The sequence below is a fragment of the Nyctereutes procyonoides genome, unplaced genomic scaffold (assembly GCF_905146905.1).
Source record: "Nyctereutes procyonoides isolate TBG_1078 unplaced genomic scaffold, NYPRO_anot_genome, whole genome shotgun sequence".
Taxonomy (NCBI): domain Eukaryota; kingdom Metazoa; phylum Chordata; class Mammalia; order Carnivora; family Canidae; genus Nyctereutes; species Nyctereutes procyonoides.
Genome location: NW_026575128.1, coordinates 13,392,458 through 13,410,633, shown reverse-complemented (window position 1 = coordinate 13,410,633; position 18,176 = coordinate 13,392,458). Strand labels below are relative to the sequence as shown.

The 18,176-nt window shown below is 39.9% G+C and overlaps 1 protein-coding gene across 1 annotated transcript in view; it reads right to left on the bottom strand.

The window, feature by feature from the left end:
- The window catches only part of STIL (STIL centriolar assembly protein), a 65,156-nt gene extending 50,737 nt beyond the window's left edge, over positions 1-14,419 (bottom strand). The window contains exons 1-6 of the mRNA XM_055341457.1: positions 14,126-14,419; positions 11,713-11,799; positions 8,082-8,189; positions 5,161-5,273; positions 4,677-4,864; positions 3,078-3,325 (exon numbers count right to left, since the gene is read on the bottom strand). Coding sequence (XP_055197432.1) covers positions 3,078-3,325; positions 4,677-4,864; positions 5,161-5,273; positions 8,082-8,189; positions 11,713-11,756 — 701 coding nt within the window. The 5' untranslated portion in view covers positions 11,757-11,799; positions 14,126-14,419. The remainder of the gene's footprint in view (positions 1-3,077; positions 3,326-4,676; positions 4,865-5,160; positions 5,274-8,081; positions 8,190-11,712; positions 11,800-14,125) is intronic.
- Between the last annotated feature and the right edge of the window lie 3,757 nt (positions 14,420-18,176).

Here is an 18,176-nt window from a genome sequence, read left to right as displayed (position 1 = left end):
TACCCACTTATTTTAATCAAGAATATTAAAATCAAGGCTATTTCAGATTCAAATAGATTTCCAGGGAGAAGTGAATTTCCTGTTACTAAAAGTGTTCAAGCATCCAGGTGATCTGACAAGACTGCAACAGATGTGACTTTTCACTAACAAAACTGAATTATGTGAGGTATATTCAACTTTCCATGTACTATATTTCTCCAACCACTATCAAAGAATGTTGTAACCATTATGACCCCAAAATTCACTTTTTCCTAAAAGGAAATTATACCACATTTAAACTTTGTTATTATATTTATTATTGACAGTGGCTTTTTTTTTTAAGTTTATTTTATTTTTTAAAGTAATCTCTATACCTAGTATGGGGCTTGAACTCAAGACCCTGAGGTAAAGAGTCATATGCTCCATTGACTAAGCCAGCCGGGCACCCCCATTACTGATAGTAAATTTTAAGAATATGAATGACCACAGAATCGTCAAGAGTTGGGGTGTGTGAGTGGCTCAGTCAGAGTGGGGGTGTGTGAGTGGCTCAGTCAGTTAAGTGTCAGACTCTTGATGTCAGCCCAAGTTATAATCTCAGGGTTGTGAGGTTGAGCTCCTTATCAGCACTAGGCATGGGGCATGCTTAAGATTCTTTCTCTCCCTCTCCCTCTGCCCTTCACAATACCATCCCCCAGTCCCAGTACTTTCACTCTCTCTCTTTGGGGAAAAAAAAAAATTAATTTCATCATTACGGCTTTAAAACACAAAAATAAAAAGGATACTATTAGTAACATAAAGTCTTGATAGTACCACTGAGGATATATTTTATTGCTATCATAGCCCTAAAACACAAAAATAATGAATTTATCAGGCCATGTGACAAGATGAGTAAGCCTGAGTTGGCAGGGAGATTTATGGATCAATGACACTTAGGGTTGCCTGGCTGGCTCAACTAATAGAGCATGCGACTCTTGAGCTCAGGGTTGTGGGTTCAAGACCACGCTGGGTGTAGAGATTACTTAAAATAATATCTTAGGGAAATAATGACACTTGGGGCATCTGGTTGGCTCAATCAGAAAAGAATGTCACTCCTGATCTCAGGGTTATGAATTCAAGTCCCACATTGGGTGTGGAGATTATTTAAAAAAAAAAAAAAAAAGTTGTTTTTTTACGCCGGCTTTGAAAGCTCTTTTGCCTTGACCATCTAATAAAATCTCATTCTTTAAAAGAACTTTCTATGATTTTCCCAGGCAATTGGGACACACCTTCCTGCTTTCCCTGCACTGAATATGAACCCCCATTATGTTTATCTGCATGTTTACATATTAATATACTTAATGGACAATAAATAAGGTTTCTAAGCTACTTAATTCCAGTGTCTAACACAATACCATTCCATAATGGATCCTAAAAAATATCAGGCTAGTGCACCTGGGTGGCTCATTTGGTTAAGCGTCTACCTTCAGCTCAGGTCATGATCCTGGGGCCCTGGGATGGAGCCCCATACCGGGCTCCCTACTCCGCAGGGAACCTCCTTCTCCCTCTCTCTGCCTCTCCCCCAACTTGTGCTGTCTCTTGCTCACTCTCTACCTCAAATAAAAAGTAAAAAATCTTAAAAAAAAAATACTAAATCTTAAAAAAATACTAAATAAAGGAATGTAGTCAAGGAAAAGGACAAATGTCACAAATTAAATAATTCTAGGTAAGAAGGGGCAAAGAAAATAGGCGATTAGATAGAATTCTGAACATCCTGGGTTACCAGCATGCCAAGGGGTCAAAGAAAGACAAATTCATGCTTCACTAGCAGATGGGCATAGGTGTAAGAAAAACAAATTAATTTTTTGGTTAATTTTAACAAAAATTCCCATGTCCCAACTGAGAAGCACTTTATTACCCCTAAGAGAATTAAATGTTTCAGTTAATTCAAACATTGATTTCTATCACCTTTGGCTATATCACAATAATGGAACATACCCTTTGACCTTTGTACCACTCCAACCAGAAGGGTGCTCTGGTCAGCACGTGGGACTCAAAAATAGGACTTTTCTTGCCATTCCCGGGACCCTGTAAAAAGTAAACCCTCTTTTTTCTTTTCCTCTTTTGAAGAGGCATTTTTAGAGAATTGGACCTGGAGCTGAGTGTATCTTGGCAAACATTTTCAGCTCCAGAGACCTAACAGGAACTAGGGTGGAGTCAGGGAAAGGAAGCCAGAAGTGAATTGCTTAGACTTTAAAGCAGAGGGTGCTTACATTGTCTAACCTAGGTTCGTAGACAATAAAGAAAGTGGATGAGGATTCAGGGAAGTAGTCCTGCTGAGGGTCAGAAAGCATGCAATTTGGCTTATATTTCCTAAGAAACTAAGAGTGGTGATAGAAAGCTGGAGAGGATGCTGTTCCAACTATGTGGGGAAACTCCACCCTCAAGTGGTTGATAATTTGGTAAGCAAGATTCTACAAATTTTTATTTAGTTATCTCCTTTCTCTGTCTGCAATGCTCATTATTCACAATTAAAACTGCAAGTAACAAATTTTTCAGCCTGTTAGGCTTATAGTCAGATTATAGTTAAAAAAAAAAAAAAAAAAGGGATCCCTGGGTGGCGCAGCGGTTTGGCGCCTGCCTTTGGCCCAGGGCGCGATCCTGGAGACCCGGGATCGAATCCCACATCGGGCTCCCGGTGCATGGAGCCTGCTTCTCCCTCTGCCTGTGTCTCTGCCTCTCTCTCTCTGTAACTATCATAAAAAAATAAAAGTTAAAAAAAAAAAAAAAAAAAAAAAAGCAAGACAAAAAGACGACAACCCAAACCTAGGCAAAAAAACAAAGAACAAAGTAACAGGTTAATTTCTTCTACTTTCAAATCGCAAAATACAACCAATTACTAATATAAATTTTAATATTAATTTTTCTTGGAGTAATAGGCACAACTCTGAACTATATTAAGCAAAATTTAACAACTTCATTTTTTCCCTTCGTTGGTTATTTATCTAGCCACCATAGATCTCTGACTTGTCAACTGAATGCACAAACATTTCATATGATGTGGGTACCATGAAAATATACTGATATAACCAATATTTAAAATTACTTTATCTCTTACTTACCCATATTTATAGGTACCTTGAACTTGAGAAATATTCAAATTACTGCTCAAATTTCTTGCCAGAGCTGTTGGAATAATGGGGATGGGCTTCACAGGTGTGCACTTAAAGGTATTTGCCAGAGTTACTGCTGCCCAGTGCAAATCCAAATCCACAATGTCCAAACTTTCCCTGGAAGTGATATGAACTCTTAGGGAAAGCAGCTTACCACAATCCAAGGAATCTTTGCTACATACATGGTGCTGCAGAGCCTGAGGAATCAATATTATACAATTATTTTAAAACTTTGAAATTTGTCCATATTTCTAAATGTTTGATCTCATACTGGTACATATATACATATGTATACCTTCAACTGACAAAATTAAATAATTTCTGATTTGCAATATTTCAATTCTCTCATTTCTTCCATGTGACCAAAAAGTTACATGAATACTTATGTCAAAGCAAGTCAAGATTTACTGAACCAAGCTCTACCACACATTGCCAACTTAAATGCCCCAGCAGCATTTCAAATTCTTTTTTTTTTTTTAGGATTTTATTTATTTTTTTCATGAGAGACATAGAGAGAGGCAAAGACATAGGCAGAGGGAGAAGCAGGCACCCTGTGGGGAGCCTGATGCAGGATTTGATCCCAAGACCCGAGGATCAGGACCTGAGCCAAAGGCAAACACTCAACCACTGAGCCACCCAGGTGCTCCAGCATTTCAAATTCTTATGAGAGAATATCACTTCCAATTAACATTTAAGACATGAAAAAAAAGGATGTAAACTACCTCTGACTCAACTCAGAAAATCTAAAGTCCATTCTTCTTACTATTATTATTGTTTTTTAAAGATTTTGTTCATTTAAAAGAGAGAGCAAGCATGAGAGGTAGGTGGCAAAGGGAGAGGAAGTAGACCCCCCCCCCCCCCCATTGAGCAGGGAGCTGACTTAGGGTTTGATCCCAGGACCCTGGGATCACAACCTGAGCCAAAGGCAGACACTCAACCAACTGAACTACCCAGGTACCCTTATTATTTTCTTATTACCCCAAATTGTCAAGTCAGTTCTTCTTGCATAGTTGCTCATGCCCACTGTGTCCTTCCTAGACATTGTCCTTCAGGTTAATACACCTTCTCTCTACACCTGACTACTGACATGGCCTACCTACTCTCTCTGACTTTAGTCAGGCTGCCCTATCAGATTAACTATCTTTGATTTAATAGTATTTCCTCTTTTCAAAAACTTTCAATAATTCTACATAGCCCATATGACAAAGTTCAAATTCCTTAGACTGGCAGACAGGGGTCTCTACAATCTGACCAAACTAATAATCCATTCTGATTGCCCACAAATGCAGCAAAAAACTACACCCTTAACATCACCCTGAGCACATCTTCTACTTTGTTATCTTGGTCATACTGCCTCCCTTTCTGGAATGCTACTCATACTACCTCCCTAGAATTTCTGCCTCAGAAACCATATTTAATTGTATTTTAGCAACAATCATTCAATCAGAAATTATTAGGTATACTTGTAAAATATGGGTTTACTGAAATACAACATAGTACACATAATTTGATACTTGTGTTCAATTAAGAATAGTCAAAAAATCTCACCGTAAAAGCTGAACTGAAGTCATCTGCATCATGAGCTATTATTTCTTTTGAACAAAGTCCCTGAGTATGAATTTTGCATGGAATCACAAAGTCCCCAGGAAGAGAAGCAGTAGGGGTTCTTTCTAAGCTTTCAGGTACTTCTCTACCAGGATCAAAACGGTCTACTGTCAATGTCATACTTTCTTCATCTGGAGAACAAAAATAGCAGTTATTATATAGCATGACAAGCAAGCCTACAATTATAGCAAAGCATTTTGTTAATACTAATAGTACGCTAAGCTCTTATTTTAAAAAATAGTTTGCATATATATTCTTCCACCTGACCAGACTGTGAAGTCTCTGGTGGGTAGTATCAAGTTTTACTTACCTTTATAACCTTGGCATATTGCAAAGAAAAATAGCACAAAGAACATCACAATAATTGGCTGAATTCAATACATAAATTCTATTATAGTTACAAAAAAAATTTTTTTAAGTATATTACCTTCATCTACTATGAGAGAACCAAGTAAAAAGCATGGCAGGCTTTTTTTATTCTGCTTAGCATGACGACAAGCAAGTCGGATGGTCTTTTCAGTTACCACAAGCTTTGGATTTCTGGGGGAAAAAAAAAAGTCTTATATGAATGTGGTGGATCTGACATCCTAAAAAACCCTCCTGCCATGAAATGCTGCCTAAAATATAACACACATCTTTAACATGTACAGAAAAATCACTGTTGACAAATCCTAGGGTCAAAGATGGGCAGAGGTAAGAGTGGCTAGGGAGAGCTGCCTGGAAACCAGAATTGCAGTGAGTAGACACTGAAGATACACAGTTGTTATCTGAGCATTTGCTTAATTTTATGAACCAGAGCAAGGATCAAGAAACTGTGAGGCCAGCCTCCTGTCTTTATAAACAAAGTCTGATTGACATACTAAATCTATTTGTTTACATATGGTTTATGGTCTTCAGATACTATAGTATTATTGAATGTACAATATATAAAAATATGATTAAAATGTGTAAAGATGGGATCCCTGGGTGGCGCAGCGGTTTGGCGCCTGCCTTTGGCCCAGGGCGCGATCCTGGAGACCTGGGATCGAATCCCACATCGGGCTCCCGGTGCATGGAGCCTGCTTCTCCCTCTGCCTGTGTCTCTGCCTCTCTCTCTCTGTGACTATCATAAAAAAATAAAAAAAAATAAAAAAAAAATGTGTAAAGATATATAAAAGGGACTCTAAAATATAAGCAAGGAAGTATATACTATCAAAAAAGATGAGGCATATTTGAAAAAGAACCACAAAGAACTTGCAGAAATAAAAATATAATCAATTAAAAGCTCAATATAATGAACTAGGAATAGGTATGTAAATTTTTATTATCCTATAAACACTGCACATATATTATAAACAATGTTTCATATATATGGAATACTTCCACATTTAAAGAAACCTAAACAAATAGGTTACACAGCAACTAAGTACACATAAAGAGAAAATTACCAGAGTTGAAAAAAATTACATTGTAGCACAAAAAGATACAATAGAAAATATAAAAAAGGTCAGACATTGAGAAAAAAATGAACAAGTCTAAGAAATATTTAATTGAACTTCCACAAGATTTTTTTTTTTTTTAAGATTTTATGAATTCGAGAGCGAGAAAAAACATGAGTGGAGAGAGAGAGAAGCAGACTGCGTGCTGAGCAGAGAGCCTGACACAGGACTCAATCTAAGGACCCTGAGATCAGGACCTGAGCCAAAGGCAGACACTTAACCAACTAAGCCACACAGACACCCTCACAAGACTATTTTTTTATTAGTGACACTATCCTTCTCTGCCAACTGGTTTAGAACTTCAGTACTTTTTGACTTGTAGCTCTCCTTTAGTTCAACGGAATCCATCATCAAATGCTATAAGCTATTCAAAATATCTTGTTTCATTCTTTCCTTTTTTTTTTTTTAAGATTTTGTTTATTCATGAGACATAATACAAAAAGAGGCAGAAACATAGGCAGAGGGAGGAGTAGCAGGCTCTATGCAGGGAGCCCAATGTGGGATTTGATCCCAGAACTCTGGGATCGTGCCCTGAGCCAAAGGCAGATGCTCAACCACTGAGCCACCCAGGTGTCCCTCATTCTTTCCTTTTGATCTCAATACTGCTACATTGCTCTACAAACCCTTGGAATAGCTACCATTTATTGAATACTTCCTGTTTTAGGCACTGTGCCAATTGCTGCTTTACAGAGTCTGTCTCATTTAATCCTTACAAGAGTGCTATGAAACAGGTATCACTATTCCCTTTTTCTTTTTCTTTTTTTTTTTCTATTCCCTTTTTCTAAATAAAGAAACTGATCCTTGCCTACTTTACTGAGGTTGCATAAATAAGTGGTAGAATCAGGATTTGACCTTCCAGGCAGTCTGACTCCAGTTATAGCACCTTAAACAAACCAATAGGACATAAACCTATGTTGCTTAGATTGACAGAAAACCATCTCACAGCTAGGCTAACTCCAGGCTTTCCCCACCATGACCCATCCTTCTTAGAATTCTGCTTTCAAAAACTCCCTTATATACAAAATCGCAGCAAGTCTCTATTTTCTATTTCTTCAAACCCAAGTTGTAATGTCTTTCCTTCAAGATCCTACGAACAACCTATGTTATATTCCTTCTAACATGATCTATCCACTCAAAATCAGTTCAATCTTCTCAGTGTTCTACAAAGAGAGCATGCTAAAGCATGATGAAAACCCTTTCGGTTTTTATCGTATTTTGTCTCTTGAATTCCCATAATACTTATAACTTTAGATTTGCAGCACACTTTAACTGTGAAATTAAGATTACTTCTCAAATGCACAAGTAATAGGGGCACCTGGGTGGCTCAGTGGTTGAGTGTCTCTGCCTTTGGCTCAGGTCATGATTCTGGGGTCCTGGGATCCAGTTCCACATCATGCTCCCCACGGAAGTCTCCTTCTCCCTCTGCCTATATCTCTGCCTCTCTCTCTCTGTGTGTCTCTCACGAATAAATAAATAAAATCTTTTTTTAAAAAATTTATTTATTTATGATAGAGACACAGAGAGAGAGAGAGAGAGAAAGGCAGAGACACAGGAGGAGGGAGAAGCTGGCTCCATGCCGGGAGCCCAACGTGGGACTCGATCCCGGAACTCCAGGATCGCGCCCTGGGCCAAAGGCAGGCGCTAAACCGCTGAGCCACCCAGGGATCCCAAATAAATACAATCTTTAAAAACCAAAAAACACAATAGATTTAAGAATCAGCAAAAGGGATAGTTTGTTTGAAGGGAGATTCTGAATGGAAAAGGTTAAAAAAAAAAGAAAAGGAATTAGTCATAGTAATCAACTTTGCCTTACATATCCTTTTGACTCCTGTTTCTACCAGTTTGATTTGAAAAGAGAAACATCTTATACCTGTAGTAATTGAGATGTAAGTAGATGAAATCTCCAACTGGCATTGGGTTCCAAAGTGCACATTTTGATGGAGGAAAATAGAAAGGTATCATCTTGCTTGAAGGAAACCTTTAAAAAATGTTTTAAATCACAGAGACAAGCAAACTTAGCAGAAATTTTATAAGAAATGGTTTAACATTAAATGATGAGGCTTTTCAAACTACTTATGTTGATTTTAAGAGCTTTATATATATATATATATATATATATATATATATATATATATTTTTTAAGATTTTATTTATTTATTCATGAGAGTCACAAAGAGAAGCAGAGACACAGGCAGAGGGAGAATCAGGCTCCCAGAGGGGAGCCCAATGGGGGACTCAATCCCAGATCCCGAGCTCATGCCCTGAGCCAAAGGCGGACGCTCAACTGCGGAGCCAGCCAAGCGTCCCTAAAAATATTTTTAAGAAGAAAAAAAAAAAGAAAAGAAAAATCCTTATAACTTTACTATCAAGAAAATAAGTACTCAGGGACGCCTGGGTGGCTTAGTAGTTGAGCATCTGCCTTTGGCTCAGGTCGTGATCCTAGAGCCCTGCGATGGAGTCCCGCATTGGGCTTCCTGCAGGGAGACTGCTTCTCCCTCTGCCTGTGTCTCTGCCTCTCTATGTCTCTCATAGATAAATAAAATCTTAAAAATATATATAAAAAGAACTTAAAAAAAAAAGAAAAAGCACTCAAAATGTAGGTATAGCTTTTTCTTGTCCTTTTTTCCCTATGCATACATAAATTTGTATATACACATTTTTTTAAATGAAGCGGGAAGGATGCCTGGCTGGCCCAATTGGTAGAGCATGTGACTCTTGATCTCGAGGTAATGAGTTCAAGCCCCATGTTGGGCATGGAGCCTACTTAAAAATCTTAAAAAAAAAAAAAATTTTTTTTTAAAGAAAGAAAACTAAATAAATAAAAAAGAAATAGGAGTATCAATCCTATAAAATCATTAAATAACAGAAATAACTATAAACCATGAATTTACATTTAAATTTAAAACTAAAATTCTGTTCTTCTGAACTAATTTCTAGACAATATCTAATAAAATTATGGAAAGCACAAAAACTTAATACAGTCTATTTTTCAGTGTTTCCAATATTGGTATCTTGGGTCCTACTACTTCAGTTGAATTATTACTGAAGCATCAAAAGGACAGCAACATAAACAATTCCTTAGTGAAGATCCTAGAGACAGTATAAAGCAAGTTTCAATCTTAAATCATACAAAGCACCATCACAAAGTTTTTTATTTTACATAAGGGAGTAACATGAGAAGACCACAGTAAGAAAAAAACAATGGAGAGAAAGGACTGAGGGGAAGATATCAGCCTAAGTTCCCAGGTAATTAAAGCAAGAAAGCTCTGGCAGTGAGCTACCTACACCAGTGTATTTGCATGGTCATAGACTATTAAATAGGTGAACTGAAAGAATATTCATCATATCATATATTAAGAATACCTTGTTCTAGATCTTACATTCACGGATCACCTAGTGAAGCTTCTCAACTACAAGACTAGCCCCAGTTTACTGATCACCCAATATGTACCAGGCATCTCAGTAGGCATTTTACATACACAATATTTCTCACTAAAACTGTTCCAGAAACACTTTTATCATCCATTTTATAGATAACAGACTATAACTTTCCTAACTTCATACAATTAAGCAGCAAAGCTGGGATCTGAATCTAAGTGTCTGATTTCAAAGATTATATTTCTAGAAGCTAAATGGTATAGTGCTTTAGAACCTGGGTTCAAATTCTGATTCCATCATTACTCCTAGCTGTGTGTCTAATTTGAGCTCATAATATCTATAAGTAGGATTGTTAATCTCCCTTTTTTGAAATGAGGACATGGTCTGAGATTGAGAAATCTGTTCAAGGTCACAAAGCAAGTAAGGAACAAACTCAGTTTATCTACATTTCTGTATCTAACGTATTTATCACGTATTTATCAATTGGTGAGAGGCCGTATGATGTAGTGGGTAAAACAAAATGTCTGGAAGTCAATTGTTTAGATCTGAAAACTCATTTCAAGATTTGCTAGCTATGTGACCTCGCTCACGTTATTTAATGTCTCTGTGCCTCAGTTTCCTCATCTGCTAAACAGGATAATACCTGTATCTCCTGTAGTTATAATGAATATTAAATGAGTCAATACATGTAAAGGGTTTGAAGTAGAAATCACATAAGGTTTAAATCCTGGCTATACCACTTACCAACTATGTAACTTTGGGTTGGTTAATCTCTCTACACTATAGTTTCCTCATTTAAAAAAAAAAAGAATGGGGGATAATAATAGTACTCACACCTTATAGTTTGTTATGAGGATTAAATAAGAATAATGCATGGCACATAACAAGATTTCTTTAAATGCTATTAGTCCTTTTCTTAACCTAAGGTATACAGTAGACTTTATAGAGGCAGGGGAAACACAAACATCTTGAAATGTGATAGAAACTTTTACATGCATGTATAACTGTTTTGTCTTAGGGAAGGAGATTCATGCAATCAGATATTCAAAGGGGTCTGCAACTCCTAAATAATTCAGAACTGTTGCTCTCTGGCCCAGAGATTATTGAAAATGAAAAAAAAAACCAACCCCCCCCCCAAAAAAAAACAGAGATCATTAAATAAGTAAAAACTAGAGTTGAATGTATCAGGAATAATCAATTTATTATATATAAGTATATTCTTACCTAGAATGTGTAATTAATTTGACCCCCCCCAAAAAAATAATAATTTGACCCTAAAAATAAAACTAAAAAGAGACTGTACTGAGTTGTTGCAAACACAAGTTTTTTCAAAGAACAGAAGTTGACAAATTTTCAAAGAATAAGAGGTGGCAGGAGGATAAAACAGAAGGGCCAAAATTAAGCAAAAGGAATATGATAACCTCTTTCGGTCAGGTTTCCCATTGTCTTCATCAAAAACATCTGGCACAAAAAAAAAAGTACAGAGAATGAAGGTAACTCGTAGATATAATTATAGTTTAGAAGAAAAAAAAATTCACACGACAGCATTAACTGTCCCTTCCCAGAGGGGAAAAAAGAACAATAAATCATCTAAATAGCCAAATAACATAAGCCAATCTGTCTTGTCTCCAGAGACTGAGAAAATTAGGAGACAGGTGGTAAGCTCCTCCTTCCTCTTCCACACAAATGGGAAAAGGCTTAGGGACATTTAAAGAAACTTAGTATATCCAGTGTGAAATTTTTCCATTCAAGGATTAGGGTTTAGACAAGGGAAGGAACCCAACCATTTTCTTACTTGTTTAGGATGTAAATAAATATGTATGTGATTTTCTTTAGCCTCAGGGGGTCAGGTTCTATTTCCCATTAATAAAGATGCTCTGTGAAACCAAAAAAGGGAAAGTGGGAATTAAACTAATATTTACCAAGTGCCTACCATGTGCCAGATCCTTTACTTTAGTAATCTTATTTTATCCTTCACAATAATCTTGTTATACAGACATTACTATGCCCCATTTACAGATAAGGAAACTGAGGCTTAGAGAAGTTTTCTTTTTCTATTCCAACCTATCTTCCTAAGTTAGGAAAAGTAGTGAAAAAAACATTTTGTAAAAATATTTCTATACCTGGTATTTATCTGGGGCCCTGCAAAAGAATATGTAGGCTCCATGATAGTTGGTGAATTTTGTATTCAATTTCAAATGCTTAGTATCCTAAAAAAAAGTAAAGAAAATGTTGTTAATGAGTGATAAAAACAAAAAATAAGAAACATGATTTAACTACATATTAATAGTACAGGCAAAATCAGGTTACTTTTATGAAGTGTCTTCATCTATAGTAAAATAAAACACTTGTGTATTCTGATTGTTTTTCATACTTTATAGTCATTCTGCCTATAAATTAATGTTAATATTTATTTTAGGCAGCAGGTGGTATTTAATATATGAAATTTTGAAAAGCCTCATAATATTCAGAAAACCACAAAATAGTACACAGGAACAACTTGAACTAGATATTTATCAAATCTGTATGAGGTTAACAAACTTTAAGTCTTGTGGAGATGGAAGACAAATACTGCATCCCCACAAACTGATTTGTTTCCTGCAAAATCAGTGGAGTTTTTTTGGCTGCACATGACCTCTCTGGGTACTTTTCATCCACTCCCATTGCCTCCACAACCATTTATACATAGCCAACTCTGTTTCCACCTCTCTCCTCAGTTACAAACCTGTATTTCTAGCTGTACTATCCACTAGATATCTCCAACTAAATATTATCAAAGCAAAATACAGAGTGCATAGCCCTTTCTTTATGGTTCAGTATTTCCAATACTCTTTTATTAGGTCTTTTATTAGGAGTTCTTTAAGCTGTGTACATTCTACTTCAATTCTAGCAAGAAGGAATTGTCTGAAGCAAGATAAGGGAGGAAAGAGTTACTGATGCAGATGCAGAAGAGACTTTTCAGATAAAGCCAGAGGCTGAAATTATGGACTAGAACAAAATCTTATTTAAAGAGCCACCTGGGTGGCTCAGGCTGAGTGTCTGCCTTCAGCTCAGGTTGTGAATCTGAGGTCCTGGGATCGAGTCCCGCATGGGGCTCCCTGCATGGAGCCTGCTTCTCCCTCTGCCTGTGTCTCTGCCTCTCTCTCTCTCTCTGTGACTATCATAAATAAATAAAAATTAAAAAAAATTAAAAATAAATAAATAAATAAAGTGCTCTTGTAAGGCTACAACGTCCCTCTTGGACTTCATGCATTGCCTATGGACTGAGGCTTTATTTTTTTTTTAATTTATCATGATAGTCACAGAGAGAGAGAGAGAGAGGCAGAGACACAGGCTGAGGGAGAAGCAGGCTCCATGCACCGGGAGCCCGACGTGGGGCTTGATCCAGGGCCTCCAGGATTGCGCCCCGGGCCAAAGGCAGGAGCCAAACCACTGCGCCATCCAGGGATCCCGGACTGAAGGCTTTAAACCTGAAAACCATCTGCATCACTTGGGTGTCACCGATAACAGTATTCAGATGGATGACTTTAATTCTAGGAAGTATATAAAATGTCATTTTTCTTCATTAAACAGAAGAGCCTTAAAACTCCACATCTGTCTCTTTTTCCTTTATGTATTAGGGTAAAAAGGTAATGTTGATCTATTTCTCATTTTAAAACAATACACGAGTTTATTCTGACAGCATCACGCAAGCCATTAAAGCCGCTGAACCAAAGCCATATGCCACTATACCTAGCAAGACATACTCTCCTCAGGTGATGGCATCATGGTTCATCAAACTGAAACTCCAAGTTATCCTTACCTCTCCTTCCTCCCTCCCTGTTTTCCTATATAAATTCGGCTTATCTCCTCTACTTTAGTTTCTGACTTCATCAATTCTCACTAGATTTACTGAAAAGTCCCCAGACTGCTCCCAGGGGAGTATCTGTGCATCTCGGACCAAATTATTCCCCCTGCTTAATTAAAAACCGGATGGCTCTTCTTTCTTTCTTTTTTTTTTTTTTTAAGATGTTATTTATTTACTCATGAGAGACAGAGAGAGAGAGAAAGAGAGAGAGAGAGAGAGAGGCAGAGACCCAGGCAGAGGGAGAAGCAGGCTCCCTGCAGGCAGCCGACGCGGACTGGCTCCCAGGACCCCGGGGTCACGCCCCGGGAGGAAGGCAGGCGCTCCACCGCTGAGCCCCGGGCACCCCGGCTCCTTTGCCTGCAGAGCAGAGCGCCCCGGCAGCCTGGCCCCATCTTACCGCTCCAACCTCCTCCTCTATCCACTCATCCCACCCCCGAGCACCTGGAGCGTCTGCACAGGCCACCCCTGAAGCTGGAACGCCCTCGCAAAGCCCCGTCGCCCTTCACCGCCCGCGCTCACACCGCTGTTTGCACGTTACTCCCCGGAGCCCACCGACGTCCCACGTTCACCGACCGCCTCCACCCCGCAGCCGCCGGGCCCGACCGGAGGACGCAGGGCTCCAGCCGACAAACCTTCGCAGTAAAAACACCTTTACGTGGCACGCTATGGACTGCAAGCCTCTCACTCACCTGAGGACAAGCGGTTCCAGGAATTCCAAGTCCTCCTGACTTAGTTTTCCACTAGCTCCCCTTCACGGTACCGGCCGCAGGCTCCGGGAGGGCGGAACCCGCCGCAGCGCCCGCAGGCCGCCCGCCGTCCTCCGAGCTCCGCCGCCGCCACCCTCCGGGAGCACTCGGGACACAAAGCCCCAGTCGCCGCCACCTCCGCCCCGCGGGGCCTGTTTGTTGGGCCGGAACAGAGGTCGGCTCCAAGCAGCGCCTCCGTCCCCGCCGCCCCGCCTCCGGGACGTTGGGGTCGCGGGAACCGAGGCGGCAAACACCGGCTCGCGAAACCGAAGCCCGCGCCGCGCCTACTGATTGGTCAGAAGTCCCACCCGTCAGGGGCGGGGGCGGGGCCAGAAGCCACACGCACGGTCGTCGCGACGTGCTGCGACACCAGCCAATCAGCACTCCGCACCCATCCGCGCTCGTCCAATCCCAAGCCCCATAGGAGAACCGAGTGCGCCGCCGGCTCCCCAGGATCAGGATCGGGAGGATTTAAACACTTCACTGCGGGCAACGGTTAAGTTCCGGGGGTGGGCGGGCCTTGCGCACGCGCAGTGAAAAGCCCAGTGCGGTAGCTGCGGGGTGGCGGGGGAGCCGGAAGTGCTTGCTGTCTCCTTTTCCGCCGGCCGGTTATAAGTGGACCAAACCTTTTATTTAAATGGAGAAGAGAGGGAAATTACGTTTCTTCTAGTTTCTTTAACTAAAAAGAGTCCTAGGCAGCCTGGGTGGCTCGGCGGTTTAGCGCCTGCCTTCACGCCCAGGTCGTGATCCCGGGGTCATGGGATTGAGTCCCACGTCGGGCTCCCTGCAAGGAGCCTGCTCCTCCCTCTGCCTGGGTCTTTGCCTCTCTCCGCGCGTCTCTCATGGATAAATAAAATCTTTAAAAATATAAATAAACAAACTAACTAACTAACTAACTAACTAACTAACCAAGAGATATATGTTTTATAGAATGTCCTTCTCTGCTTTCTTGAAAAAAATTCCTGGGATCTAGGGCACACATTTTAAGAGAAATGATGAATTCCCCAGCTGGGATGTGAGAGTAGGAAGAGCCCCAGAGAGTAATGCATTTTTGACAAAGTGTTGGTCAACCCCATAGGGAGCTGTGGAGCAAAGATTGCCCATTAGAGGAGTCCCACATTAGGCAGAAATGACTAGAATCCTTGCTGTGCTCAATCATTTCCTGGGGAGCTTCTCAGAAAAAGCGAGCACCAAGGTAAGGCACATCCTGAAGGCCACAGCAAGAGGCTATTAGCCAAGTGTACAATTGCAGCTGATTGGAATGTTCTTTCAGGAGAAAGAGCTAAGTGACACGCCTCAATGGCTGTCATGAGTTACATTGAGTGCAAAGGCCCTGGAGTGGGAACTTTATGTGGGAGCAGTATGTCCTTAGCAGAATGAATGAGGAGAAGAATACTAAGAGTTAAAGGTGCCTAGGTGGCTCAGTGGTTGAGCTTCTGACTTTGGCTCAGGGCATGATCCCGGTCTTGGGATGGAGTCCCACATCAGGCTCCCTGCGAGGAGTCTGCTCCTCCCTCTGCCTATGTCTCTGCCTCTCTCTCTGTCTCTCATGAATAAATAAATAAAATATATTTTTTTAAAGTGTTAAAGGAGGAAGGATGCCTGGGTGGCTCACTGGTTGAGTGTCTGCCTTTGGCTCAGGTGGTCCTGAGGTCCTGGGATCAAGTGCCGCATCAGGTTCCCCACAGGGAGCCTGATTCTCCCTCTGCCTATGCCCCTGCCTCCCTGCCTCTGTGTGTGTGTGTCTCATGAATAAATAAGTAAAATCTCGGGAAAAAAAAAAAAAGGAGATGAAAGAGGAGGTGCTGGTAGACCTTAAAGCTTTAGAGGCCATGATAAGGATTTGGCTGCACTTTTGAGTTAGATATGAAGCCACTAGAATATTGTACTCTATTTCATTCTATTTATTCGTTTTAAAGTAGGCTCCACACCCAATGTGGGACTTGAACTCAAATCCCTGAGATTAATAGTCACATGCTCTACCTATTGAGCCAGCCAGGTGCTGCAACCACTGGAATATTTTAAATAGGGGGCTGACATGATCTGATTTTAGGTTTTAGAAGGACTACTATGGTTGCTACTTTGAGAATAAACTGTAGGGGGAAGGAGAAGCAAGGAGACCAGTTAGAAAACTACTGCAATGACCTAGGAGAGACATTCATAGTAGCTTGAACCATACCTGTAGCAATGGAAGTGGTGAGAGGTGGTTGGATACTGGAGATATATATTAAGATTTTATTTATTCATTCATGAGAGACACAGAGAGAGGCAGAGACAGAGACAGAGGGAGAAACAGGCTCCTTACAGGGAGCTCAACGTGGAACTCAATCCCAGGACCCTGGGATCATGCCCTGAACTGAAGGCAAATGCTCAACCACTGAGTCACCCAGGTGTCCCTATATATACTTTTTTGAGAGAGAGAGAAAGAGCATGTGCATGCATGGAGTTGGGGAGGTGGGGATGAGAGAGAGGAAGAAGGAGAGAGAGAACCTTAAGCAAGCTCCACTGACACAGGACTTGATCTTATGATCTGGAGATCATGACCTGAGCCAAAATCAAGAGTCAGGCCCTTAATTGACTGAATCACCTAGGTACCCCTAGATTTTCTTAGTTTTTAACCTAGTGTCATTTTTCTGTTCCATGATTTCATCTATGATGCTACATTACATTTAGTTTTCATCTCTCTTTGGACTCCTCATGGCTAGTTTCTCAGACTTTCCTTGTTTTTGATAACCTTGACAGTCTTGAGTACAGGTCAGGTATTTTATAGGATTTCCCACTATTAGGATTTGTCCAGTATTTTTTGCAGGATAAGACTAGGTCTATAGGAATGCCTGCGTCACATATATATAAACTATGGACTTTAATTAATAATAATTAATTAAATTAATAATAATGTACCAATATTGGTTAATTAATTGTAACAAACGTACCATATTAAATATAAGATGTTAATAATAGGGAGAAACTATGTGGGGGGTATTTTTTTAAGATTTATTTATTTATGATAGACATAGAGAGAGAGAGAGAGGCAGAGAACAGGCAGAGGGAGAAGCAGGCTTCATGCCAGGAGCCCGACGGGGGACTCGATCCCGGGACTCCAGGATCGGGCCCTGGGCCAAAGGCAGGCACTAAACCACTGAGCCACCCAGGGATCCTCTATGTGGGGGGGGTTATATGAGAACTCTGTACTATGCTCTTAGTTTTTCTGTAAATATAAAAGTGTTCTAAAAAATAAAGTCTACTAAAAAGAAAAAAGGAAGGGGCAAGAGGAGAGTTGAAACATTAACTTTTGAGCAATAACAATAAAATGTCTTCTTTTTGATTAATAACTCAAATACAGTAAAATTTCAAGTAAACATTTTATTACCACTGGACTTCTTTTTTTTTAAGATTTTATGTGTGTATTCATGAGAGACACACAGAGAGAGAGGCAGAGACACAGGCAGAGGGAGAGGGAGAAGCAGGCTTTGTGCAGGGAGCCTGATGTGGGACTTGATCTTGGGACTCCAGGATCATGCCCTGGGCTGAAGGCAGGCGCTAAACCACTGAGCCACCCGGGGATCCCCTACCACTGGACTTCTAAGCAGGATATACATTTAACAATATGCATAATATAGATACTTTTCAAGTTAAACGAAGAGGAAAGTAATTATTGAATTCATCTTAGGATTGAAATGACTCAGCCTCTTATTGAGGAGAACTTAGAGGTGCCTAAAGGGCCTTCTTCCCTAGATATTGAGAAAAAATTTTAAATTATGTTATAATGTAATAAGTACTGGCTTTAGGATTGGGCCTCAATTTTGCCATTTAATCTCTCTACATTATCATAGAAAAGAGTTAATGAGTGTGAAAGTTAATTAAAATTAATTAAAAGAGTACCCATAAACTATTATTTATCCAAGTGTATTGACAATTGACAGTGTTAATAAATGAGCAACACATTCAGAGATTAAGGGAGTTGATTTATTAAATTAGAGAATAAGCTTAGTGA